The 26,403-nt window shown below is 64.0% G+C and overlaps 2 protein-coding genes across 5 annotated transcripts in view; both read right to left on the reverse strand.

The window, feature by feature from the left end:
* Positions 1 to 163: 163 nt before the first annotated feature.
* Positions 164 to 11,114, reverse strand: CPXM1 (carboxypeptidase X, M14 family member 1). The gene is made up of 15 exons (XM_030492728.1): positions 10,989 to 11,114; positions 8,158 to 8,251; positions 7,212 to 7,334; positions 6,659 to 6,768; positions 5,857 to 5,996; positions 5,706 to 5,790; positions 4,031 to 4,181; positions 3,862 to 3,950; positions 3,598 to 3,721; positions 2,982 to 3,178; positions 2,730 to 2,909; positions 1,757 to 2,054; positions 1,537 to 1,676; positions 1,192 to 1,294; positions 164 to 541 (listed from the first exon to the last, which is right to left on the reverse strand). The coding sequence occupies exons 1-15, from the start codon at positions 11,112 to 11,114 to the stop codon at positions 285 to 287; spliced, it is 2,217 nt and encodes a 738-aa protein (XP_030348588.1). The 3' UTR covers positions 164 to 284.
* A 4,259-nt stretch (positions 11,115 to 15,373) lies between these two features.
* EBF4 (EBF family member 4) overlaps positions 15,374 to 26,403 on the reverse strand; it is a 21,518-nt gene continuing 10,488 nt past the window's right edge. For 2 of the 4 annotated variants that reach the window (XM_030492340.1, XM_030492338.1), the window contains 10 exons: positions 25,345 to 25,426; positions 21,873 to 21,990; positions 20,999 to 21,132; positions 20,788 to 20,914; positions 19,724 to 19,812; positions 19,503 to 19,568; positions 18,366 to 18,546; positions 18,105 to 18,287; positions 17,209 to 17,406; positions 15,374 to 17,025 (listed from right to left, as the gene is read on the reverse strand). In XM_030492340.1, the coding sequence (XP_030348200.1) occupies positions 16,955 to 17,025; positions 17,209 to 17,406; positions 18,105 to 18,287; positions 18,366 to 18,546; positions 19,503 to 19,568; positions 19,724 to 19,812; positions 20,788 to 20,914; positions 20,999 to 21,132; positions 21,873 to 21,990; positions 25,345 to 25,426 (1,249 nt within the window). In that variant the 3' untranslated portion in view covers positions 15,374 to 16,954. The remainder of the gene's footprint in view (positions 17,026 to 17,208; positions 17,407 to 18,104; positions 18,288 to 18,365; positions 18,547 to 19,502; positions 19,569 to 19,723; positions 19,813 to 20,787; positions 20,915 to 20,998; positions 21,133 to 21,872; positions 21,991 to 25,344; positions 25,427 to 26,403) is intronic. The other 2 variants (XM_030492342.1, XM_030492339.1) reach the window with 1 other exon arrangement.

The raw sequence follows: 26,403 nt of genomic DNA on the forward strand, positions 1-26,403 counted from the left end.
CGTGGCCTGGGGAAGGGGGCGTGGCCTTCCGGGGAGGGGCGGGGCTTGCGGAGCCGGCGGTGCTCGCTCCGGTCCCGTTCCCATTCGCGCTCCCGTTCCCATTCCCGCTCCCGTTCCCGCTCCCGGTCCCGTTCCCGGACGGAGCCGCGGCAGCCGGCGCTGGGGCAGCGCAGCCAACTTTACTGGGCAGCGTCCCGCACAGCGGCGACGGCGGGAGCGCCCGCTCCGGCTGCCCCGGTCCCCCCCGCGCCGAGCCCGCGGCCCCGGGGCTGCCCGCCGCCCGCTCACGGTGCGCGGCGGTGGGCGCGCAGGCGGCGCAGGCGCTGTCGCTGCAGGCGCAGCGGCGGGTCGGGGGGCAGGCGGGCCCCCCCCGGCCGCGGTGCCCCCGGCCGCGGCGTCCGGTGCAGGCGGAAGCTGCAGGGGGTCGGCACGTTCTCGAAGGACACCCGGCACGGCTGCGTGGCCGCCTCGTAGCCCTCGGCCCGCGCCGTCACCTCATACTCGCCCGGGTTCAGCAGCCGCCAGTAGTCCCCGTCAAAAGCTGCGGTGGTGCGGACGTGTCCACAGCCCCAGCGCGGTCTCATCCTGCTCCGTGTTCCCATCCCTGCCCCATCCCTGTCTCCCATTCCCGTCCTCATCCCACCTCCAGTCACATTCCTGTCCCCACCCCATCCTCATTCCCAACCTCATCCATTTCCATCTCCAGCCCATTCACATCCTTATTCCTGTCCCCATCCCATCCCCATTCCAATTCCGTCTCCACTTCTATTCCCAAACCCTTTCCTATCCCCATCTCCATTCCCAGCCTAATCCTATTTCCCTCCCTGATCCTATTCTCATCCTCAATCCCACTCCCATACCCATCCATATTCCCAAACTCATCCCATTCCCATCCCTTTCCCTATCCCATCCCTATTCCCAGTCCCATTCCTGTCCCATTCCCATCCGCATCCCCAGTCTAATCCTATTTCCGCCCTCAATCTTATTCCTATCCCCAGTCCCATTCCCTTCCACATCCCCAGTCCCATTCCTGTCCCTGTCCCATCCACATTCCCAGTCTCATCCCATTCCCATCCCCATCCACATTCCCATCCCCAATCCCATGCCTATCCCCATCCACATTCCCAGCCCAATCCTATTTCCATCCCCAACCCTAATCCCACCCCCATTCCAACCCCCATCCCACCGTACCCGTCCGGACGTCGTGGTTGATGCCATCCACAGAGATGATGGCGTTGGCGATTCCCTGCTCTGTGTCTCCATCCCGAACCACCCCCTTAATCCCGCGGTGAACCTGGGGACCATGGGCCAGAGCGGGTGGCACACGCGTGTGCACACACATGAACACACATGTGCACACACACATGCATACACACTCCCCAGTGCAGGTCACACACATACCTCACACACTGTGGGGTGCACAGGGGGACAACAGAGCCTTTGGGTGTTTGGGGACACCAAACCATGTCCTGCTCAGCCCCTGCAGACCCCACAGCGTCCCCCCCAGACCCCCCGAGGGGTGTCCCCATCCCTGACCTGCTCCATGTAGAGCAGGAGGGACTCCCGGTTGTTCTCCCACTCTGCCGGCAGCTCGGAGGCGTGCGGGAACTTGTCGCAGGAGAGCTCCACCGTGATCTCGAAGCAGTTGGTGTGCAGGTAGCTGAAGTCGTTCATGCCTGGGCAGGACACGGGGTGGGGTGGGGGGGTCAGGGCGTCCCCATCCGTGTCCCCCCATCCCCATCCCCGCCGCACTCACTGCCGGGCACCGTGTGCCAGTTGGCGCCGTTGATGATGTTGCCGAAGCGGGTGAAGTCGTCGTAGTGGCAGAGGCGCCGCTCCTCGCTGGCCATGGCCAGGTTGGACGTGGCGTACACGGTGGCCAGCCAGCGGAACACGCCGTCGTCGGCCGTGGGGGTCAGCTCCTGCGCCTTCCAATAGGTGCGGGTCATGTCGAAGGGGTAGGTGACCACCAGCTCCCCGCCGTGCAGGTTGGCGCTCAGCACGAACGGGTACCGCTGCATCCAGTCGATCACCGCCCGCGTCTCCGGCGCCACCTACGGGCACCACGGAGGGTGCTGGTGCTGAATTCCCAACCCCAGAACCCGCACCGCACCTCCAGCCTGTAGCAGCCTGGTCACCCCATTCCAGATCCCGTTCCCATCCACCTGCACCAGCCTGGGTGTCCCCAGCCACCCCATCCTCATCCTGTACCAGCCTGGGTGTCCCCAGCCACCCCATCCTCATCCTGTACCAGCCTGAGTGTCCCCATCCCATCCCATCCTATCCACAACCACCCGCACTAGCCTGGGCATCCCTGTCCCCCCATTCCCATCCGTCTGAACAGCCTGGATGTGCCCACCTCATCCACATCCTATACCAGCCTGGGTGTCCCCATGCCATCCCATCCCATCCCATCCCCATCTGTCTGCACAGCCTGGATGTCCCCAGCCACCCCTGCTGGAATCCCCACCCTGCACCAGTCTGGGTGTCCCATCCCATTCCCATCCAACTTGGGCAACCCTGTCCTGCCCTCTTCCCATCCATGAGCACCAGCCTGGGTGCCCCCAGCCACTCCATACTCACCTTGTACCAGCCTGGGCACCCCATCCCATCCCACCCCATCCCATCCCTGTGGTTGTATGGACAAACCCCATGGGCTGTGTGCCGAGGATGGTGGTGGGCACCCCCCGGTGGGCTGGCACAGGGGGACGGGGGTGTGTGGGGCTCACCGTGGCATTGGCGAAGGTGTAATACTCGGGGATGGGGATGTAGTGGTTGGGGAAGTCGTGGGGCACCATGTCGTTGTCCTCAGCATCCCACAGCGCCGTGTTGAGGTCGGCGAAGTTGTGGTTGAGGTCGATGCCTTCGTAGGTCCAGCGGCCCATGGCCCAGCCTGACAGCTCGGAGCCCTGCCACGGGACGGGGTCACCGGGATGGCACCGGGCGGCGCTCAGCCCCCGGCACCGGCAGCGGGGCCCTACCAGCTTGTACGCGGTCTCGTAGCCGTCGGGGTTCATGGAGGGCAGGAGGTGGATGCGGGTCTCGGTCACCAGCTGCACCACGCGGGGGTTGCCCGCCCGGAACTCCCGGCACAGGTATTCCATCAGGTTGAGCAGCAGCTCCCGGCCCAGCACTTCGTTGCCGTGCATCCCGGCCACGTAGCGGAACTCCGGCTCTCCTGCCGGGAATGGTGTGTGGTGGGGAGGGGACCACGGCTGCTGCGGTCCTCTGTGCCCTGTGACAGCCCGGGCATCCCATCCCATCCCAAACCATCCCCATCTTCCTGCACCAGCCTGGTGCCCCCAGACACCCCATCCCCATTCTGCACTAGCCTGGGCATCCCATCTTATCCTATCTGATCCCATCCCCATCCACCCATACCAGCCTGGGCATCCCATCCCACTTCATCCCATCCCCATCTGTCTGCGCCGCCTGGGTGTCCCCAGCTACCCCATCCCCATCCTGTACCAGCCTGGGTACTCCATCCCATCCCATCCCATCCCATCCCATCCCATCCCATCCCATCCCATCCCACCCCATCCCATCCCATTGCTGGTCCCAGCCTGGGCATCCCATCCCACCCTGCAGGACACGTACCCACTTCGTGCTGCCCGGGGTTGTCCGAGATCTCCATGACGTACATCTTGAGGCCCAGGTAGCTCTTCCCGATGCTGTAGACGCGGGTGATGTCGGGACACTCATCGCTCACCCGCTTCATCAGCTGGGTCGGGCACAGCACCCAGGGTCAGGGTGCAGGGGCACCCAGGGGTACAGATACCACCTGCCCCACACCGGGGTGTCCCAGGGGTGCAGAACCCCCCATCCCACACCGGGGTGTGCCGGGGTGCAGGGAGGTGGCACCTTTCTCATCTCCTTGTAGTTGTGGTGGCGAAAGTCCAGCTTGCTGGTGGGCAGGGGCTGGCTGTGCTGGGCATAGATGTTGTTGGGGTCTGCGGGCGGGCACAGGGGGACAGGGTCAGATCCGGAGCACAGTCGCTGGGGCTGGGCAGGGGCCGGGCCGGGCACGCACCGGGCAGCGGGCAGCCCAGCACCTCAGCCCGCAGGCAGATGGTGCCGTTGGGGAACCAGGTCTGCGGGTTGATGCGCAGGTACCGCCCCACCACCGGCTCCGGCAGCACGTTCAGCACCGGCGTCTCGGGGTCCTTGTTCCCGGGGAAGACCTGGGGGGGACCCGGGATCCGATGGGATGGGGGCTGTGGGGGTGGGGGCTGTGCAGTGGGGGGGCTGTGGGGATGGGGGAATGTGGGGATAGGGGGCTGTGGGGATGGGGGGCTGTGGGAATGTGGGGCTGTGCAATGAGCGGGCTGTGGGGATGGGGGAATGTGGGGATGGGAGGTCTGTAGAGGATGGGGAGCTGAGGGAAGGGGGGGCTGTGGGGATGGGATAGGGGCTGTAGGGATGTGGGGCTGTGGGGATGGGGTTGGAATGAGATGGGGAACTGTGGGGCTGTGGGGCTGTGGGGATGGGGGCTGGGGGGCTGGGGGGCTGGGGGGCTGTGGGGCTGGGGATGGAATGGGACGGGGGGCTGTGGGGCTGTAGGGATGGGGGCTGTGGGGATGGGGGATGGGGGCGTGGGGGGCTGTGGGGCTGTGAGGATGGGGATGGAATGGGATAGGGGCCTGTGGGGCTGTAGGGATGTGGGGCTGTAGGGATGTGGGGCTGTGGGAAGGGGTGGGGCTGTGCAATGGGGGGTCAGAGGAGGCGCTGCCGGCACCCAAAGGGTTACAGGCTCCGCGGCCGCATCCGGCCTCCCCTGGCCCCGCTCCAGCCCCTAACGAGGAGCAGACACGGGCTGGGAATGGGGAATGGTCCCGGCGCTGCCGAGGAGGAGCCAGAGCCCAGCGGTACCTCAGGGATCGGGGCGCTGGTGCTGCTCTGCCCCCCAACACCGGCACCCAGCACCCGCAGGGGAGGGGACCAGAGGGAGCACAGCGACCCCCCCAAATCGGCTCTGGTATGGACCTGGCACAGGGACCCCAATTCCACCCCCAGCACAGGGACCCCCAAACTCACTCCCAGCATAGCCCTTGCACAGGGACTCCTAAACCCATCCCAACACAGGGACCCCAAACCAGCTTCTGGCACAGCCCTGGCACAGGGACCCCAAACCCATCCCTGGCACTTGGAGCCCAAACGTGCCCCAGTACAGCCCTGGCACAGGGACCCCCCAAATCAGTCCTGGCACTGCCCTGCACAGGGACCCCCAAACACACCCCGAGCACCGGTGCCTGTGCTGGCCGTGGGAGCAGTGTGACCCCCCCGCACATACACATGTGCACACACCAGGGTGTCCCACCCCCTCCCTCCCCGCACCCACGTGTGCCCCTGCGTGTGCAGCACCCCCGGGCATGGGGCAGCCGTGTTCACCTCCGGGCACAGCCGGTTGTGCCACGCACACGCGTGTGCGGCCTTGGCGTGTTCACACGTGTGCCCGGGGGGGGCTGGCAGCGGGGACAAGCAGCCTTTGTGCAGGGGGGAAGTGCTGGAGGATGCTCGGAGCTGGGGAGGCCAAAGGCAACAGCGCCCGGTGCCAACCAGCACCGTTAACCCCTGGTATGGATAAACCCCCCTGGCACGGTTAACCCCTGTGCCCTCACTCTGCTTGGGGAACTGGGGGTGCTGGTGGTGCTGGGGGGGTCCCCATTCCCATTCCCCCTGCCCATAGCTGCCCCATGGGCACCTACCGCCTCCTCGGTGCCGTTGCGGCACGGGTGCCACGTGTACGTGTCGTTGCTGACCTGGACCTTGTAGGACGTCACCCAGTCGTACCTGCGCGGGGAGAGGGTCAGTGTGTATCCCCCCGCCCCCCCCGCGCTGCCTGTGCCGGTCCCTTACGTCCAGATGGAGTTGAGGCCCTGGGTGATGACGCCGGTGAAGTTGGTGAGACCTCGAGCATCCACCTCCAGCCACTGCCCCGCGTCCTCCTGCCCCGCGCACCAGCCCCCGTCGTAGAAGTCCCCGTCGTAGAGCCCCGACTACGGGGGGGGGCAGAAGGGGGGGCGATGTAGGGACCTGCCCCTGGCCCCGGCTCCCACTGCACAGCGGGGTGGGGGGGCCGTGCTACACGTGTGACATGCACATGGCATGCACATGGCGTGCACACACTGCATTGGCCATGCACATGCTGCGCGCACAGTGCACACGTCATGTATGTGCCGTATGCCATGCAAATGTCACACACACCATGCACACACCATGCATAGTGCGCACACGCCATGCTCATGCCATGCACACACCACATGCTGTGCACACACCATGCACATACTGTGCACACTGCACATGCAGTACCACACCATGCATACGCTGCACATACCATGCACACAGCACATACATGCCATGCATGTGCTACACGCCGCGCAAACATCACACATGCACACGCCATGCACACGCCATGCACATACTACATGCACCATTCAGTAGCCATGCACACTGCACGTATGCCACACACATGCCTTGCACACACTGTGTGCACTGCACATGCAGGGCCACGCCACACATACACTGCACATGCTTTGCACATGGCACACACAGACTGTTTACACCACACACACACCACGCATACACTGCACATGCCATGCACGCAGCACACATGCCACGCACATGCCACGCACACGCCATGCACACGCCACACACGTACCTGGATGTTGAGGCGGCCGCGGTGCGCTCCCAGCCCGTAGCGCTTGTGGCTGGAGGCGCGGAGCTGCGAGTCCTGCACCCGCAGTGACTCCAGCCCCAGGGGGGGGCACGCTGCGGGCACAGAGCGCCGGCATCACACAGGGACCCCCGGACACGGCCCCGGCGCGTGTGAACCCACCCTGCATCACGCCAAGCCCATGCTTCATCATGCAGAGGGACAGGGAGAACACGGGGGGAGCAGGGCTGGTGCCCCACATCATCCCAGTGTGGGATGGGATGTGTCTGCATGTGTGTGTGTGTGTGTGTGCAGGGCTTGGAGGGCGTGTTTCTGTGCCGGGTGTACATGTGTGACAGCGCGGGGGGCATGTGTGTGTTGGCATGTGCCTGGCACAGGCCGGGGGTGCTCCCCGTACCGAGCACCCAGCACTGAGCACCCGGCTCACACTGGACTCCACACGTGTGTGCATGGCACTGAGGCGTGTGCATGGCACTGAGGCATGTGCACATACATGTGTGTGCCCGCGCAGCCGTGTCCCGTTGCTGAGGGTACATACAAGGCTCCTGTGGAGCAGCCACATCCTTGGCTGGAGCCTTCGGCCTCTTCTTCAGCACCTTCTTTTTCACCACCTTCCTCCTCACCACTTTAACCCGAACCAGCCTCCTCCGGGGCGCTGCGGCTGGAGACGGGCACAGGGACCCTTGGGGTGGTGGGACCCCCGGGTGGGGTGATGGGGACCCCCTTGGGGTAGTGGAGACCCCCATAGTGGGGTGTCCCCAGGGTATTGGGGTCCCCAGCAGCACCCAGAGCAGGAGCCCACCAGCCCTCAGGGACCCCAGCACCCCTGCACCCATAACTCAGGCTGACGCACGGATACACACACAAACCACACACATGCGCACATGCTTTGAGCCACTCCCCGTGACACACACATCCATGTGCACGCACATCCCGTGCACACAGAGCTGTGCACACACACACTCACACTTGTTCACACATATCCCCGTGCACACACACACACAGAGTTGTGCAAACCCCTGCACCCAGGGCTGTGCACACGGGTGTGCTCATGCATATACATGCTTGTGCACACAAAGCCTTGTGCACAGAGTTGTGTAAACACACACACACAGTTGTGCACCCCCCCTGCACCCACAGCTGTGCACATGAGTGTGCTCAGACGTGCACACGCTTGTGCACACACATCCCTGCACACAGGGTTGTTCACACACACAGAGCTGTACGCACACAACTGTGCACACACACACACACATAGTTGTGCACACACATCCCTGCACCCCCCCCCAGCCGTGCCCCCGGGGGTGCTCACACACACTTGTGCACACACACACGCGTGCACACAGCCATGCACACACACTGTGCACCCTCCCAGCCGTGCACACGGGGGTGCTCACACACACTTGTGCACACACATTCCTGCCCCCTCCCCAGCCGTGCACACGAGTGTGCTCAGAGCGCCGCCCCCCCCTCCCCGTTCCTACCTGTGGTCCCGGCCCCCCGCTCCTGCAGGCGCCCGGAGGCAGCGGGGCCGGTGGGGGGGGGGGGGGGGGGGGCGCCGCCGTGGCCCCCCCGGTGCTGTTGGGGGGTCCCGGGGCGGTGCCTCCCGGGGCGCCCATCGCCGTGGCGCCGGGGCGGGGGGGCGCGGCCCGGGCGGGGGGCACCGGGGGGAACAGCGGCAGCAGCAGCGGCAGCAGCAGCGCGAGGGGCAGCCCCGGCATGGCCGCGGCGGAGCGGAGCCGGGCGGGATGGAGCGGGAGGGAACGGGAGGGAACGGAGCGGGACGGGACGGAGCGGGATGGAGCGGAGCGGGCCCAGCGCTGCCCGACCCGGCGCTGCCCGGCCCGGCCCTCCCCTCTCCCTCCCCTCCACGCCTCCCCCACCCCCTCCCCCTGGACGGGACCCCCGGGACACCGGGACACCGAGATACCGGGACACCGGGACACCGGGATACTGGGACACCAGGACACCGGGAGTTTTGGGGTACAACTGTGTCCCCCCCTTCCGTGTGACCGGCGGCTCCGAGAGCCCCCTCCAGTGGGGACACTGTGTCCAGCCCCCTCCCACCAAGCCCCTGCTGTCCCCAGCACCGTACAGGGTCCCCATTGTCCCAGCATCACTCAGTGTCCCCCCCGTCCCCAGCACCATGTGCCCCCCATCCTCACACCATGTCCGCTGCCCCCAGCACTGTGTCCCCACTTTCCTTGCACCCCACAGTGTCCCCGCCACCCTTGCACCTTGTCCACACTGTCCCCAGCACCCTGCAGTGTCCCCCCAGTGCCCACCACCCCGCAGTGTCCCCACTGTCCTCGCACTGTGTCCCCAGCATCACTCAGTGTCCCCATCGTCCCGGCACAGCCGGTGCCTGACCCAGCTTCTGGTTCCAAATGTGGGGAGCATCCCCTTGGCACCCTGGTGCCGATGCTGCTGCCAGCCCCCAGCACCACTGAGCAGGGCAGGGGGCTGCTGGGCAGGATTAGACCCCAGTTACGGATCCGTGTCCCAGTCCCATGGGACACCCGCGGTCCCTTCCTCCACGCTCCGGTGTGGCCAGGACAGGCTCAGCGGGTGCCCCCGTCCCCAGCACTGGCGGTGCCATGGCCTGTGTCCCCCCCAGCCCAATCCCACTCCCCTCGGGGTTATCCCGGAATGGCAGAGAGACCCCCAGCCCTTCCCGGTCAAATGCTGCCTTTGCCCATGGCGAGGAATGCAGGGGCTCCATCATCCCACTATCCCGCCATCCCACCATCCCTCCATCCCTCCATCCTTCCATCCCTCCATGCAGCCTCCCCGCATCCGGTGCTGCCTCCGGCCGAGCCCGGGGACCCGGGAGGTCCCGGGAACTGCCTGCGCTGGCTCCGCAGCCAAATCCCGGCGCTGATCCAGCAGGATCCAGCCCTGGCCCCTGGCCCTGCACGGCAGCGGGATGCCCGGTGCCTGGTGCCCTGCCCGGGAGGGAGAGATCCCAGGGAATGGGGGTGGGCTGAGGTTTAGGGTGCAGTGATGTTTGGGGTGCTCTGAGGTTTGGGGTGCTCTGAGGTTTGGGATGTGCTGAGGATGGGGTGCTGGCTTCAGCCCTGGACTCGCTTCTCAGTGCTCCTGGAGATCCCAGACCACTCCAGCTTGGCACTGCCCGGGGAACCAGCGCTGCAAGGGCAGAGGTGCGGGCAGGGGGGGCAGCCCGGGGGGTGCCCATGGTGGGGGTCTGGATGCCATGGGGCTGCTCCCCCACCCGGGGGGAGGGTCTCTGGGCCCTGCCTCTGCCCCCCTCCGAGCGGGGTCCTCCATAAGCCCCGGTGCCGCCGGCGCTGGCGCTGCCCCAGCCTCCCATGAGCTCATTTTCCATCCCAAAAGGACTTTCCCGGATTGACTTTTGTCTTTTATTGGGGTTTTCTGGAGGCTCCGCCGCAGGGATGAGCGGTGGGAGGAGCGGGCTCGGGACACTGGCACCCTTTGGTGGCAGCTCTGCCTTCACCCGGCTTGACCGGGCAGCTTGGGGTACTGGTCCCATCCCTGTCCCCATTCCCATTCCCATCGCCATTCCAATGCCCTCCCAGGACAGACCAGCGCCAAGCGGGGCTGTGCTTGGCTGGGGGGGGGTGTGTGTGGGACGGGGTCCTGCAGCACTGCAGCACCCAGGGATGCTCCTGCTGAACACCCCAGGTGCTCTGGCCCTGTATCAAGCAGGGATGCTCCTGAGGGATGAGGTCCTCCAGCCCTCTATCACCCAGCGACAGTCCTGCAGGACAGGGTCCTCCAGCCCTGTATCACCCAGGGATGCTCTTGTGGGACGGAGGAATCCCGTGACCCTGCATCACCCAGGGATGCTCCCATGGGATGGGGTCTCCCTCCCAGCAGCGCCTGGGGATGCTCCTTCCCACCGCTGCCGGAGATCAGGGCACGGCTGGGCCAGGGCTGGCGCTGGGACGCTGGCGCAGGGCGATGCTTTGTTCCATCCCCATCTCCTGGAGCAGGAATGGTGGGAAAGGCTTCGCTTTGTGCTGAGGCATCACCCACATCCCGCTGAGGGCTCTGGCGAGGGCCCAGGAGCAGCGTCCCCCCCGCGCCGGCCTGACTCAGCCGCTCGTGATGGCCCTTCCCAGGTCTGGTGGATACCGGGGAGCTCCCGCACCCCCCGGCCGTGGGGCTGGGCTCCGGGGCAGGGGCGGCCGCTTGTGCCGGCCCCGCTCCGCTCCCCGGGGCCAAGGCTCGGTTCAGCCTCGCTCAGCACTTCCAGGGATGTCCTGAGTTTCCCCATAGCTCGGCTTGGAGCGGAGCCACGGCCGAGCCCGGCAGCTCCTGCCGCGGGACGGGCCTTAAAGGCGCCGTAGCCCGTGCCGGCAGCGATGCCGATGGAGCCCCCGCGCACCCCGCGGCCGGAGCGCGGCCAGGCCCAGCGGCTCGGTGGCACCGTCAGTGCTGGTGCTCCCGGGAAATCCATTGCGTTCCATAAGCGTGGAGAAACACCCAGTGCCGGTGTCACAAAAGTGGGGTTGTCCCTTGGGATGGAATGGCTCAGTCCCGTGTTCCCTCACTGGCTCCTGCGGCGCTGCCGGGAATGCTCCATCCCTGGCAGTGTTCAAGGCCAGGTTGGACACAGGGGCTTGGAGCAACCTGCTCTAGTAGAAGGTGTCCCTGCCCGGGGCAGGGGTTGGAACTGGAGGAGCTTTAAAGTCCCTTCTAATTCAGGCCATTCCATGATTCTATGGTTCTATCACGGCGGGGATGCTGGTGCCTGCACCCAGTACTGGCTCACTGCCCCGGCACAGGACCACAGGCTCCAGCCAAGGCCGGGGCTGCCGGCCAAGGCAAACACCTTGGAAGCCACTGGGGTGGCCACAGGACTCGTGCCCAAACCGCCCGGCAGTGCCACATCCACCCAGCGGTGCCCAGGACGGTGGCAAAGCCTGGAGAGGAGGAGGCTCCGGGAGGACCTTAGAGCAGCTCCAGTGCCTAAAGGGGCTCCAGGAAACCTGGAGAGGGGCTTTGGACAAGGGATGGAGGGACAGGCCAAGGGGAATGGCTTTAACCTGCCAGAGGGGAGATTGAGATGAGCTCTGAGGCAGAAGCTCTTCCCTGTGAGGGTGCTGAGGCGCTGGCACAGACTTTTCCCAGAGAAGCTGTGGCTGCCCCATCCCTGGCAGTGTTCAAGGCCAGGTTGGACACAGCGGCTTGGAGCAACCTGCTCTAGTGGAAGGTGTCCCTGCCTGGGGCAGTGGTTGGAGCTGGAGGAGCTTTAAGGTCCCTCGCACAGGGCTGTGGTGGGGCTGGTGCATGGGGCTGGACACAGGATGGTGCACAAGTGCCCCACGGCCACAGCAGGGGCTGGATGGACAGAGTTTAAGGTTAGAAGTGAGTTAACAGGAGCCTTCCCTCCTCCCGCCCGCTGCAGCGCGGGGTGATGGATGCTCTCCATATGGTCCCCATCAAGGCAGGCAGTGCCACATGCCTCTGCCCCAGCCGGGAGCAGAGAAATTAAAGCAATTAAAGCTGCAGCTCGTCTGGCTCTTGATGAGCCCCGAGGAGCGGCTGAGAGCTCCCGACGTTCCCCAAAGCTGGAAATGTCAGCGAGGCTCTTCAGTGTGGTGCTGCGGAGCTGCAGGTGCTGCCCCAGCCCCCCAGGGCCGTGGGATGGTGATGGCAACCGCAGTGGGGTGATCCAGGAAGGGGAAATGAGGGGCTCCAGGGGATGGGGTGATCCCCGGGATTGGGGTGCTCCAGGGTGGGAGCTGTGTGGGATGGATGCTCCTGGACCATGCTGGGCATGTTCCTCTGCCACCGCTGCCCTCAGCCTGGAGACCCCCGGGATTCCCACGGGATCCAGCTGAACCCCTTGGATCCAGGGATCTGATGCTGGGTGCGATGGGGTGCAGGTCAGGGTGCAGGTTGGGGTGAAGGGCACAGATGCAGGCAAAGGTGCATGGGCAGGGATTCGTGTTGGAATGAAAGGGCCGGGATGCAGACAGAGATGCATGTTGGGGTTCAAGGGCAGGGGTGCAGGGCCAGGGGTGCAGGCAGGGATTCATGCAAGGAGCAGGCAGGGCGCAGGGAGCAGGCAGGGCGCAGGGTGCAGGCAGGGCGCTGGGTGCCGGCACCATCCGCGGCCCGCGACAGCCCTCTTGTGGTCCGGTGCAACCGAGCCCTACCCCGGTGCCGCCCGGACGGGGACCGGGACCGGGACAGGGACCGGGGTGCATCCGGGGGTTCAGCTCTAGCTCCTCCCGCAGCGGCCCCGCGGCTTGAGCAAAGAGGATGCTTGTGCAAGGGACGGCCACAAACCAGCGCTGTGCGTGTGCAAGGCGCTGGTGCAAAGGTGCGCACACGGGGCACCTGCAAGTGTGTGAGCGGGACGTGCGCTGGGCACAAACGTGAGTGTGTGAGCAGGAGGAGTGTGCACGGAGCGTGACTGTGAGCACGAGTGGGGCGTGCAAGCAGGGCACCACTGAGTGTGTGAGCGTGCAGGGCACCATTGCCGTGTGTGAGTGTGCAGGGCACCACTGTGAGTGTGCAGGGCACCACTGTGAGCGTGCAGGGCACCACTGAGTGTGTGAGTGTGCAGGGCACCACCGTGAGCGTGCAGGGCACCACTGAGTGTGTGAGCGTGCAGGGCACCACTGCAGTGCGTATGTGGCACCACTGTGAGCACCAGTGCACTGCTGCAGTGTGTGTGTGAAGGGCTCAGGTGCAGTGTATGAGTGTGCAAGCTCTGGTGTGAGCATCTGCTGCACTGCTGCTGCAGCGTGTGAGCGTGCAGGGCACTATCGTGAGTGTGCAGGTCACTATTGCAGTGCGTGTGTGCAGGGCACTATTGTGAGTGTGCAGGGCACTGTGAGTGTGCAGGGCACTATGAGTGTGCAGGGCACTATTGTGAGTGTGCAGGGCACTATGGCAGTGTGTGTGTGCAGGGCATCATTACAGGCATGCAGGGCACCACTGCAAGCACACAGAGCACCACAGTAAGCGCGCAGGGCACCATTACAAGCATGCAGAGCCCTGTTGCACCATTGCAAGCGCGCAGGCAGCCCTGTCCCCTATAACCTGCCGCAGCCACAGCCGGGGCACGTTGGGTCCCTGCTGCACCCCCAGCTCCTGCCCGGCTCAGCTCAGCCCCTCCCTGGCAGCACTGCCGGGTTCCGGGGGGGTGGCGGGAGGGACCCCAATCCCCACAGCAAGGGGCTATGGGGGGCACGTCCCCCCCCACGCCGCAGCTCCTGTGATGTGGCCTCAAGAGCCATAGAGCCGTGAAGCGCCAATTCCAGCGGCAGCGGCACCGCGGGGATGGACATGGACACAGGCACAGATCTGCTGCCCGCGGGGACTGCTGAGGGCCATGGCCAGGCCAGGGGGTGCCATGGCTGGGGGGGACCCACACATGGGGGCACAGACCCATGGAATGTGCAGCACCCTGTGGCTGCTGGTCTTGATGGTAGAATCCCAGCCTGGTTTGGGTTGGAAGGGACCTTAAAGATCATTCAGCTCCAACCCCTGCCACGGGCAGGGACACCTTCCACTAGAGCAGGTTGCTCCAAGCCCCTGTGTCCAACCTGGCCTTGAACACTGCCAGGGATGGGGCAGCCACAGCTTCTCTGGGAAAAGTCTGTGCCAGCGCCTCAGCACCCTCACAGGGAAGAGCTTCTGCCTCAGAGCTCATCTCAATCTCCCCTCGGGCAGGTTAAAGCCATTCCCCTTGGCCTGTCCCTACAGGCCCTTGTCCAAAGCCCCTCTCCAGGTTTCCTGGAGCCCCTTTAGGCACTGGAGCTGCTCTAAGGTCTCCCCTTCAGGAGCCTTCTCTTCTCCAGGCTGCCCCAGCCCAGCTCTCTCAGCCTGGCTCCAGAGCAGAGCTGCTCCAGCCCTCGCAGCAGCTCCGGGGCCTCCTCTGGCCTCGCTCCAGCAGCTCCACGTCCCTCTTGTGCTGTTGCCCCAGAGCTGGATCAGGGCTGCAGGGGGGGGCTCCCCAGAGCGCAGCAGAGGGGCAGGATCCCCTCCCTGAGCTGCTGCTCACGCTCTGGGGGTGCAGCCCAGCACACGGGGGGGTTCTGGGCTCAAGCACACACTGAAGCTGGGTCATGGGGAGCTCGTCCTTCCCCTCAGCACTGCCGTGGGGTTTGCCATGGGAGCGGTGCCCTGGCCTGCCACAGCAGCAGCGGGAATGCCGGTTGATCCCTGGCACGGGCCTGGTGCCACTCGCCCGGTGCTGGCACCCGCCGCAGCCTCATTAACCTTTCTTGATTAAGGCAATTATTCCCAGCGCATTATCCTCTAATCCAAACACCACGGCTGCTCCGGGGGGAGCGAGGCTGGGATCCAGCACCCACAGCCCCAGCAGCCGCGGCTAGGGAGGACACTGGTGGGGCAGGGGGTGTCCCCGGGCTCCCCGTGGGGGTCCCCTTGTCCTTGACCCACAGGCAGAGACCTCAGGGTGTGGGATGCAAGGGCGGGGGCTGGGAGGATCCTTGGGGTCCTCCCATGGGATCCTCTACCCTCGGGATGCCCATCCTCATGTGGGATCCCCCATCCCTGGGATGCCCATACTCATATGAGAATCCTCATTCCCTGTATTCCCATCCTCACATGGGGTTCCCTATCCCCAGTGCCCCCATCCCCAGTGCCCCCATCCCCAGTGTCCCCATTCCCGGTGTCCCCATTCCCAGTGTCCCCATGCGCTGCCCCCTCCCCACTCACAGACCCCTGGAGCCGATGCCCTTCTGCAAGGCCTTTTATTCCCATGTCAGAACCCCCCCTTGCTCCAAGGGACCCCGTCACCCCCATCCTGTGGTGGGACCCCAAGGGTGGGCAGGGGGCTCCCCCCAGCCCTGGGGCCCCTATAGTCACCCTGGGCAGGGGCTGGGGCCATGAGATGAGGACCCAACACTGAGCAAAGGGCAATGGGGCAGTGTGGGGGGAACATGGAGGGACACGGGGCACCCCCATGGGTGGGATATTGGGGGGTATTGGGTTTAATTTCCTATTTATTTACAGAATTCCCAGCTGGGAGAACAGGGAATCCCGGCAGGAGCAGCAGGGCCGGGGCCGGGGCCTCCTGCCTGCGCTACTAGACCCTTGCCTGTGTTGCCAGACCCCTGCCTGCACTGCCAGACCCCTGCCCACCACTGGAAATCACCCTAATATTGATATTATTAATGATAATAGCGATGATAACGGGAAACGAGGCCGGGCTGGCACCGGGGCAGCCCCCGGGCCATGGTCCAGGCAGGGATCCGGCCTCGGCACCCGGGAGCTGCGGGTGGGCGGCTCCAGATGTGGAGAGAGCTGCACATCTGGGGAGAGAGCACTGCAGATCCGGGAAGTGTGGGAGAGCGGGTCCCACCGGAGCAGCCATCCTGCCCCGGAGCATCCATCCATCCCACCCCCGAGCAGCCATCCTGCCTGGAACAGCCATCCCAACCCACAGCATCCATCCCATCTCTCCCGCACATCCGTCCTGCCCTGGAACATCCATCCATCCTGCCCCAGATCGCCCATCCCCTGCCAGAGTATCCCTTCTGCCCTGGAGTGTCCATTCTGCCCTGGATCCATAGTGCCCCAGATCATCCATCCCACCCTGGAGCATCATCCCACTGCAGAGCATTCCTCCTGCCTTGAAGCATCCCTCCTGCCCCAGAGCATCTGTCCTGTCCTAAAGCAACCATCCATCGCACCCCAGAGCATCCCTTCTGCCTCAGAGTATCCATCCCATGCCAGAGCACCCATCCTGCCCTAGAGCATCCGTTCTGACCTGGACCATCCATCCCACCTAGAACACCCATCCATCCCGCTCCAGAGTACCCCTCCTGCCCTGGAGCATGCATCCATCCCACTTCGGAGCATCCATCCCACCTTCCCTGGCGCACCCTGCCCAGGGCTGCCGCTGCCCCCCACTCCCATGGGTCTCCCGGTGTCTTTCTGAGGCTGAATCCAGATCATTTGGGTCATTCCCGGGGCTCCCCCCAAGGCCCCTCTCCGGCCGAGCCAAGCTGTGCCGAGCCGCACCGGTGCCGGCCCTGTCCGGGGTCACCGGCTCCGCGGGGCCGTGCTGGGGTGGCCGCAGGGCAGCGGGATGGGGGGTCCCGCAGCCCCGTGCACCCCGATCCCCATGGAAAACCCCGGGAGCGGCTCGGAGGGGCCGCGCTCGGTCCCGCTCCGTGCCGCGGCTCCGGTGCCACCCCGGCTCACATGGGCACGGCTGCGAGGGGCGGGCAGGGATCGGGGGGTCCCTGCCCTCCGTGGCCGTTGCGTCCCGGCGGGATGAGGGGCTCGGAGCATCCCGGGACCTGCTGTGCTTTAGGAATAGGCCAGTCCCTGGAGCGGCCGCGCGGGCGTGTGGAACTTGTCCGAGTCCTCGAAAGCCGCGTCTGGGAAACGGGAGGGATGGAGAGGGAATGAGGCGGGATACGGGGAGCGGGGGGGACAGGGGGGACAAGGATGAGGGCGGCGCGGTGCAGCCACCCCTGCGGGTGCAGGGAGCCCCGGGGGGTGCGGAGGGGTGCGGGCAGGGTGCGGGGGTATCGGGGGGGTGCGGGCAGCCCCGCACTCACCCTGCAGGCTGCTGGTGCTGGCGCAGGCGGGCGGAGGGGAGCTCTGCGGCCGCACCACCGGCGCGAAGGCGCTTTTCTGCTTCACGGCCGAGATCATGTTGACCGGGGAGAAGGAGAAGACCCCGGTGGGGGTGGAGGCGCTGGTGCCCGACGGGAGGGTGATGGACGAGGCGCCGAGCGGGGGGCTGGCGGGCATGACTGCGGGGACAGACCCGCTCAGCGCCGCGCCGCTCCGCGCCGGGATGCCGCACACCGCGGGCACACCGCGGGCACCCGGCTTTGCATCACCCGCTCCCTCGGCTTTGGGGACATCCCAGGGCTGGTGCACAGTGCTGGGGACACTCCAGGGCTGCTGTGTAGCTTTGGGGACACCCCACGGCTGGTGCGTGATCTTGGGGATGCGCTGGGGCTGGCACATGGCTTTGAGGATACCTGAGGCTGGTGTATGGTGCTGGGGACACCCCAGGGCTGGCACATGGCTATGGGGACACCGTGAGGCTGGCGCATGGCAATGGGAACACCCCAGGGCTTTGGGGATACCCAGGGCTGGCACATGGCATTGGGGACACCCTGGGGCTGGTGCGGCATTGGGAACACCCGGGACTGGTGCAAGGCGTTGGGGACACCCGTGGCATATGGCTTTGGGGACACCTGAGACTGGTGCACAGCACTGGGGACACCCAGGGCTGGCACATGGCACTGGGGACACCCTGGGGCTGGTGCATGGCTTTGGGGATACCGAGGGCTGGTGCATGGCACTGGGGACACCCTGGGGCTGGTGCATGGCTTTGGGGACATCCCAGGGCTTTGGGGACACCCAGTGTTGTCACATGGCGTTGGGGACACCCCGGTGCTGTCACACGGCGTTGGGGACCCCCCCCTGGTCCGTGACTCACTGGCGTAGGGCGAGTTGGCGGTGGAGCCGTTGAGGAAGCTGGGGGACCCGGGCACCCCGAGCCCGGCCATGGTGCCGCCGCCGTAGCCGGTGATACCGGTGCCGCCGCCGTAGCCGCTGTGCTGCGGCGTGGAGCTGGGCACGTACCCCCGCGGCGAGGCGCTGCCGGGGCTGCGGGAGTAGCCTGCGGGCGACAGGGGCCGCGGTGGCACCGGGGGCCGCGGCAGGGCCCCCCCCGCCGCCCCGCTGTCCCCCGGCGCACCTTGCTCCGTGCCCTGCGGCGAGTCGCCGATGCTGACGGCCAGTTGGGTGCCGAAGGAGCTGACCCCCATGACGCCGGCGGCGGGGCCGTGGGTACCGGCCAGCGACGGGACCTGCCCCGCGCTGCGGGGGACGCTGTACAGCGCCTCGGCCACGTCCGCAGCGCGCTTCAGGATGATGTCCTGCGGGCAGGGACACGGGGACGGGTGGCGGCACCGCTCGGGGTGACCCCCGGGGTGTGCTGGGCGGTGATGGGGGGCTGAGAACACCCCAGATCGTGTCACGTCCCGGGGCACCACAGCATCGTGGGGTGCAGGATGGGGTATCATGGGGCAAGGACGGACCAAGACCCCCCAGCTCCTGTGGCCTGCCAGGACACCAGAGCACCCCCAGGGTACAGGATGGGGTTTGAGGGGGCAGGGAGAGACTGGGACACCCCAGCTTGTGTCAGATCATGGGGTACCCGAGCAGCCCTGGGGTGTGATGTGGCACATGGGGACTGAGATCCCCCAGTTAGTGTCACCTTCCAGGGCACCTGAGCATTCCCAGGGTGTGATGGGGCATGAGGGGACTGAGACCCCCCAGCTCATGTCACCTCCCAAGGCACCCGAGCATCCCCAGGACACAGAATGGGGTCTGATGGGGCACATGGGGACCAAGATCCTCCAGTTCATGTCACCTCATGGGGTACCTGAGCATCCCTGGGGTGTGATGGGGCACATGGAAGACTGAGACCCCACAGCTCAAGTCACCTCCAAGGGGACCTGAGCATCCTGGGGTGCAGGATGGGGTGTGATGGAGCACAGGGGGCTGAGAACATCCCATCTCATATCAATTCCCAGGGCATCCAAGCATCCCCAGGGCATAGGATGGGGTATGATGGGATATGGGGGGACCGAGACACCCCCCCCAGCTCATACCACCGGCCGGGAAGGCCATAGGAACAAAGGCAGCTTTGGAAGCTGCTGACCCCTTCCCCTGCAGTTGGAGGGCTCAGAGTGGGGGGGGAGGGGGGGGCCCAGCGCTGACTCAGCGCCTGAGGCATCCTGATGTGAAGCAGATGTGGGGCTCCTGCATCCCTGCTCCAGCACTGCAGGAGGGTGGGATGAGCCGGGGGGGTGTGCGGGGGTCCTGGTACCTGGTTGCTGTGCGGCATTCCATAGAGAGCCTCCACCAGGTCAGCCGCCCGCTTCAGCAGCACCTCCTGGATAGGGAATGGGATGGGATTTAGGGGGATCCATGCCCCACTCTCTGCCCTGTGGTCCTTTGGCATGGTGACCCCAATGGGTGCAGGAGGGGATGCCGCGTACCCCCCTGCACCCATGGGTGTCACCGGGCATGGGATGGGGGGGTCCCTACCTTAGGCAGGCGCTCAGGGTCCCCAGGGTGCCGGGGAATGACCTTCTGCAGCCGCTGGAACCCATAGTCGATGGTGGGCTCATTCAGCGCTATAGGGGGAGAGGGGGTCAGGGTCTGGCCCCACAGCGCTGGTTCCATAAGGAAACTGAGGCGTGGACTGTGGGTTTAGGGGTGAGCCATAGGGGGAACCCCCTATCCCACAGGGATACCCTGATTGAGCCTCTTCCTCACCCACGCCCTGGCTGGCAGCCCCCTGCCCCATAGATGGGGGTCCTGAGGGGATGGGGGGGTGCAGGAGTGGGGTGACTTGCAGCATGGCATGGAGCTGGTGACATGAGACATGGCACATGGAACACGGGATGTGACACATGGGATGTGACACATGGGACATGGGATGTGGCCACCATGGTGGGACCGATGCTCTGCTGCACCATGCCTGCTGCCCCACTCACACAACATGCGTGCATCATGCTCTGGTCATGCTTACACATGTGTACGGCTCTGCTCACACTGCACATGTGTGTATGGCCCCACCCACACTACATACGTGTGTATGGCCCCAGTTGTGCTGCACACGTGTGCATGGCCCCACCCACACCACATACGTGTGTATGGCCCCAGTTGTGCTACACACGTGTGCATGGCCCCACTCATGCCACATATGTGTTCATGCAGACACTGCACACACGTGCATGGCCCCACTCACACCACACATGTGCACAGGGCCCTGTTCTTGCTGCCTGGGGGTCTCAACAGTGGGTTGCAATAACTGTCCCCCATCACCCTGATCCTACCCCCAACCCTGCCCCAGACCCTGCCGTCACCCCCTTCCTGCCCCTGCCCCACAACCCAATCCTGCCCCATGCCTGTCCCCTTGCACTCTGCCCATCCCCTTGCCCAAAGCCACCCATGGGGGGCCCCCAGCAGGGCAGGATTGTCCCAAGTGGGCACACAGATATCCTGGGTACCAGCGTGCACCCTCTTCCCATGGTCTGCCCCCATTCCCGGGCTCTGTTCCCCATTCCCGGGCTCTGCCCCCACCCCATGGCTCTGCCCCCCCTCACCGGTGTAGACGAAGCGCCCGGGGGCCCCTTTGCAGAACTGTTTGGACTTGTAGGACAGCGTCACCTCCACCACGCCGGGGATGTGCCGCGGGGGGGTCTGCACCCGGATGGCGTGAGGGGTGATGAGCTGCGGGGGGACACAGGCCTCAGCGCACAGCCGGGGGGCCCGGCAGCCCCCCCCCTCCCCCCGCACCCCCCGCACCCCCCGTACCTCGCTCCACACCAGCATGGTGCCGAACACGACCTGCAGCCCATCGAAGAAGTTGTCCCCGATGACGATGACGGTGGCGCCGCCCGTGGTCCAGCCCTCGCTGGGGCTGATGGCTTTGATGCAGGGGGTGGCTGCTTTGGGACAGAGGGGGCAGAGAGTGAGGGGGGGCACCGCGGTGTGGGGCTGGGGGAGAGCAGGCAGAGACGGGGAGCACAGCGAGAGGGAACCGGGACAGATGGGTGGCCATGGACACATGGACATGGGTGGGGATGGAAGGATGGATGGATGGATGGATGGATGGATGGATGGATGGATGGATGGATGGATGGATGGATGGAGAGCACATCCATGCACATGATGGAGGGACAGAGAGCAAACAGGTCAGATGGATGCCCAGCGAAGCTGTGGCTGCCCCATCCCTGGCAGTGTTCAAGGCCAGGTTGGACACAGGGGCTTGGAGCAACCTGCTCTAGTGGAAGGTGTCCCTGCCCGGGGCAGGGGTTGGAGCTGGAGGAGCTTTAAGGTCCCTTCCAACCCAAACCAGGCTGGGATTCAATAACATGGGGCAGAGGGACACACAGACATGGCAGATGCAGGGATGGATGCAGTGGTGGGTGGACACAGAGCACCCGAAGGTGCAGGACAGGTGGGATGGACAGAGAGACGAAGGGACAGACAGAGATGGGTGCACTTGGGGTGGACGGACAGATGGACAAGGCATGGATATGGGGCTGGGTGCCCTGTGCGGGCCCCCAGGTGGTGTGGGACAGAGCTGGGCACAGACACATCTGATCCCGTGGGGCACACACATCCCTGCTCCTCCACGTGGCCTCATACACGTGTCAGGGCATGGCACACGCGTGTGCGGACTCACCTTCGGAGGGGTCGAGGCGCCGCGCGCGCCGGCCGTGCTTGGAGTTGTTGTGCACAAACATGTTGTCGGACACGGCCAGGACGTGCCCGTCCACGTTCACCGTCGTCGACACGACCACCTGCGGCACAGGGCGACCGGCTCAGGGACACCGTGTCCCCGCGTGCCCCCTGCGCCCCACGGCCACTGCCCGGCCCCACGGCCACTGCCCGGCCCCATGGCCACCGCAGCGGGCGGGCTGGTGTGTCCTTCCTTCCCCATGGGGACCCCTCAGGGCGCTCCCCCTGCCATGGGTGCATCACCCCATGGTGAGGTCCTCACCCCCTGCTCAGCTCTAGTGTCCCCCTGCGCCTCTGAGCACCCTGGAACCATCACTGGTGTCCTCTCGACCACCCCGTGTCTTAGTGATCATACGTGTGTGCACATACGTGCTGCATGGCTACATGTGCGTGTGCCAAGGGGTATGCGTGCACCTGCACATGTATGTTTGTGCAGGAGCACTTGTGTGTGTACATGTGCATGTGCCAAGAGCAATGTGTGCACCTGCACATGTATGTGCACGCAGGAACGTGCATACATGTGCGTGTGCCAAGAGGTATGTGCACACCTGCACACGTATGTGCGCACAGGAGCACTTGTGTACGTGCCAAGGGGTCTGTGTGGGAGCACTTGTGCACACACACAGTAACATACATGTACATGTGTGTGCCCCCATGGCCACGCAGGACGCCCCCAGCAGCCGCCCATGGCCCGGGGCACCCCAGGCCCCCCCAGCCCGCCCCTGGCCCCCCCCGCGCCCCGTCCCCCCCGGCCTTGGCTGCGCTCCCGGCGCCGCCGCCGCGATGCAAATTGCCTGGGTCGTTAATCACGGGAAATGTCACAATTATCATATCGTTACGAGAGGCCCCTAATGAAGCGCCTGCGCTGGGGGGGGCGCGCCGGACCCCCCCTCCGCGCCCGGCAGCCAGCCAGCTGCTGCGTCCCGGCAGCGCGGGCCGGGGTGCGGGGGGGACTTGGGGTACAGGGGGTGTGGGGGTAAGGGGGTGCGGGGGGTACGGGGGTGCAGGTTGGGGCTGGCAGAGAGCAAAGGGAATGAAGAGTTTGGTGGGTCGGGGTTGGAAAGGGAATGAGGGGAGTTGGGGGCTACAAAGGGGTCCCAGGGGAGTTGGGTTTGAAAGAGGAGTTTGCCAAGGGGTTGAAGGGGAGTCGGGGTTTGTAAAGGGGGTGAGAAGAATTGGGGGTTACAAAGGGGCTCCGGGGGAACTGCGGGTTGCAAAGGGGACAAGAGACGTTGAGGTTTGCAAAGAGGTTTGAGGGAATTGGGGTCTGTGAAGGGAATGAAGGGAATTGGGGTTTGCAAAGAGGAGTTTGCAAAGGGGCTGAAGGGGAATTGGGGTTCGCAAAGGGGTTCAGGGGAGCAATGGTTTGTAAAGGGGTGAGAGGAATTGGGGTTTGTAAATCGGGGTCTGTAAAGAGGTTCAAGGGGTATCAGGGTTTGCTAAGGGTTTGCGAGGAGTTGGGCTTTGCAAAGGGATCGGGGGGAATTGGGGGTTACAAAGGGATTCAAAGGGAATTGTGGGTTGCAAAGGGGGTGAGAGAAGCTGGGGTTTGCAAAGAGGTTTGAAGGGAATTGGGGTTTGTAAAGGGAATGAGGGGAATTGGGTTTGAAAGAGGAGTTTGCAAAGAGGTTCAAGAGGAGTCAGGGTTTGCAAAGAGGAGTTTGCAAAGGGATTGAAGGGGAATTGGGGTTTGCAAAGGGATTCCAGGGGAACGATGGTTTGTAAAGGGGCGAGGGGAATTGGGGTTTGTAAATCAGGATTTGTAAAGAGGCTCAAGAGGAATTAGGGTTTGGAAAGGGGGTGATGGGAATCAGGGTTTGCAAAGGGATCCAAGGGGGATTGGGGTGTGTAAAGAGAGAAATTGGGGTTTGCAAAAGGAATGAGGGGGATTGGGGTTTGCAAAGGGAATGAGGGGGATTGGGGTTTGCAAAGAGAATGAGGGGGATTGGGGTTTGCAAAGGGGTTCCAGAGGGATTGGGGCTGGCAAAGGGGTATGTAAAGAGGTTCAAGGGGAATTAAGGTTTGCAAAGAGGAATATGCAAAGGAGGTGCGAGCAATTGGGCTTTGCAAAGGGATCGGGGGGAATTGGGGTTTGTAAATAGGGTTTCAGGAGAATTGGGGTTTGCAAAGAGGAGTTTGCAAAGGGGTTCAGAGGGAATTGTGGATTGCAAAGGGGACAAGAGAAGTTGGGGTTTGTAAAGGGGTTCAAGGGGAAATGGGGTTTGCAAAGAGGAGTTTGAAAAGGGGATGAGGGGAATCAGGGTTTGCAAAGGGGCTCAAGGGGGATTGGGGTTTGTAACGGGATCAAGGGAAATCAGGGTTTGTAAAGGGGTTGCGGAGGGATTGATGTTTGCAAAGAGAGAAATTGGGGTTTGCAAAGAGGGGTTTGCAAAGGGGTTTAAAGTGAATTGGGATTTGCAAAGGGGTTCCACTGAAATTGGAGTTTGCAAATTGGGGTTTGTAAAGAAATATGAGGGGAATTAAGGTTTGCAAAGAAGAGTTTGCAAAGGGGTTCGAGGGCAATTAGAGTTTGCAAAGGGAGTTCGGAAAGGGGGTGAGAGGAACTGGGGTTCAAGGGGAACGCTGGTTTGTAAAGGGGTGAGTGGGATTGGGGCTTGCAAAGGGGATGAGGGGATTTAGGGCTTGCAAAGGGGAGCTGGCAAAGGGGCCGAGAGGAATTAGGGTTCGTAAAGGGGTGCAAAGGGGACTGTGGGTTGCAAAGGGGACAAGAGAAGTTGGGGTTTGCAAAGAGGTTTGAAGGGAATTGGGGTTTGCAAAGGGGTTCAAGAGGAGTCTGGGTTTGCAAAGAGGAGTTTGCAAAGGGGATGAGGGGAATCAGGGATCGCAAAGAGGGTGAGAGGAATTGGGCTTTGCGAAAGGGAAGGAGGGGAACAGGGGTTTGCAAATCAGGGTTTGCAAAGGGTTTTCAAGGGAATTGGGGTTTGTGAAGGGGTTCAAGGGGAATTGGGGTTGGAAAATTGGGGTTTGTGAAGGGGTTCAGGGGGAATTGAGGTTTGCAAAGAGGTCAAGGGGAATTAAGGAAGTTTGTGAAGGGAATTGGGGTTTGTGAAGGGGTTCAAGGGGAATTGGGGTTGGCAAATTGGGGTTTGTAAATGGGGTTCAGGGGGAATTGAGGTTTGCAAAGGGGTCAAGGGGAATTAGGGAAGTTTGTGAAGGGAATTGGGGTTTGTGAAGGGGTTCAAGGGGAATTGGGGTTGGCAAATTGGGGTTTGTAAATGGGGTTCAGGGGGAATTGAGGTTTGCAAAGGGGTCAAGGGGAATTAGGGACTCGATTCCCCATTTGGGGAATCGAGTCCCTAATTCCCCTTGACCCCTTTGGGAAAGTGCAGGTGCTCTCCAAGCCCATCCCCTTCCCGCAGCCCTGGCTGTGGGGCAGGATTTGGGGGGCTCCTCACCTGGAAGCGCCGCATGTCCCGGGGGTTCCCGGCATTCTTCAGGCAGTTCTGGTTGCATTTGAGGAAAAACTTGAGGAAAAACCTGGGATGGAGGGAAAGAACCCAATGGTTGGTGCTGGCAAACTGGGGGGGGGGGGGTCCCAGAGAGCCAGTGATGTGTTCCCAATGTGTCATCCTGTCCCCATCCCAGCATCCCATCCTGCTGCATCCCGGTGTCCCATCCTGTCCCAATTCCAATGTAACATTCTGCTCCATCCCAGCATCTCATCCCAGCTTCCTATCCTGTCCCTATCCCTGTGTGCCATCCTACCCCACTGTGCCATCCTGCCTAATCCCAGCATCCCATCCTGCTGTATCCCAGTGTCCCATCTTGACCCCATCCCAGCATTCCATCCTGCTGCATCCCAATGTGCCATCCTGCACAGTCCCAGCATCCCATTCTGTCCCCATCTCAGCATCGCATCCTGTCACATCCCAGCTTCCCATTCTTTCCCAATCCCACTGTCCCCATCCCACTGTGCCATCCTGTCCCCATCCCAGCAACATACCCTGTCCCATTCCAGTGTCACATCCTGTCCACCTCCCAGCATGAAATCCTGTCCCCATCTCAGAACCACATCCTGTTGCATCCCAGTGCGCCAACCTCTCCCCATCCCAGCATCACCTCCTGCTGCATCCCGGCATTCCACCCTGTCCCATCCCAGCATGCCATCCTGTCCCATAACAATGTGTCACCCTGTCCCAATCCCACTGTGCCATCCTGTCCCCATCCCAGCATTCCACCCTGTCCCCATGCCAGCATCCCACCCTGTCCCATCGCAGCATCCCATCCTGTCCCCATGCCGGTGGGAGTTCCTGTCACATCCCAGTGTGCCAGCCTGTCCCCATCCCACTGCCCATCTGCCGCATCCCAGAGCACCATCCTGTCCCCATCGCAGTGTCCCATCCTGCTCCCATGCCGAGGGTACCCCAAACCCTTCAGCCCCATCCCTGGGGACAGGGGCTGCACCCCCGGGGGACACAGATGTCCCCATCCCGTATCCCCCTGGGAACACTGGG

This window comes from Strigops habroptila, chromosome 7 (assembly GCF_004027225.2).
Source record: "Strigops habroptila isolate Jane chromosome 7, bStrHab1.2.pri, whole genome shotgun sequence".
Taxonomy (NCBI): domain Eukaryota; kingdom Metazoa; phylum Chordata; class Aves; order Psittaciformes; family Psittacidae; genus Strigops; species Strigops habroptila.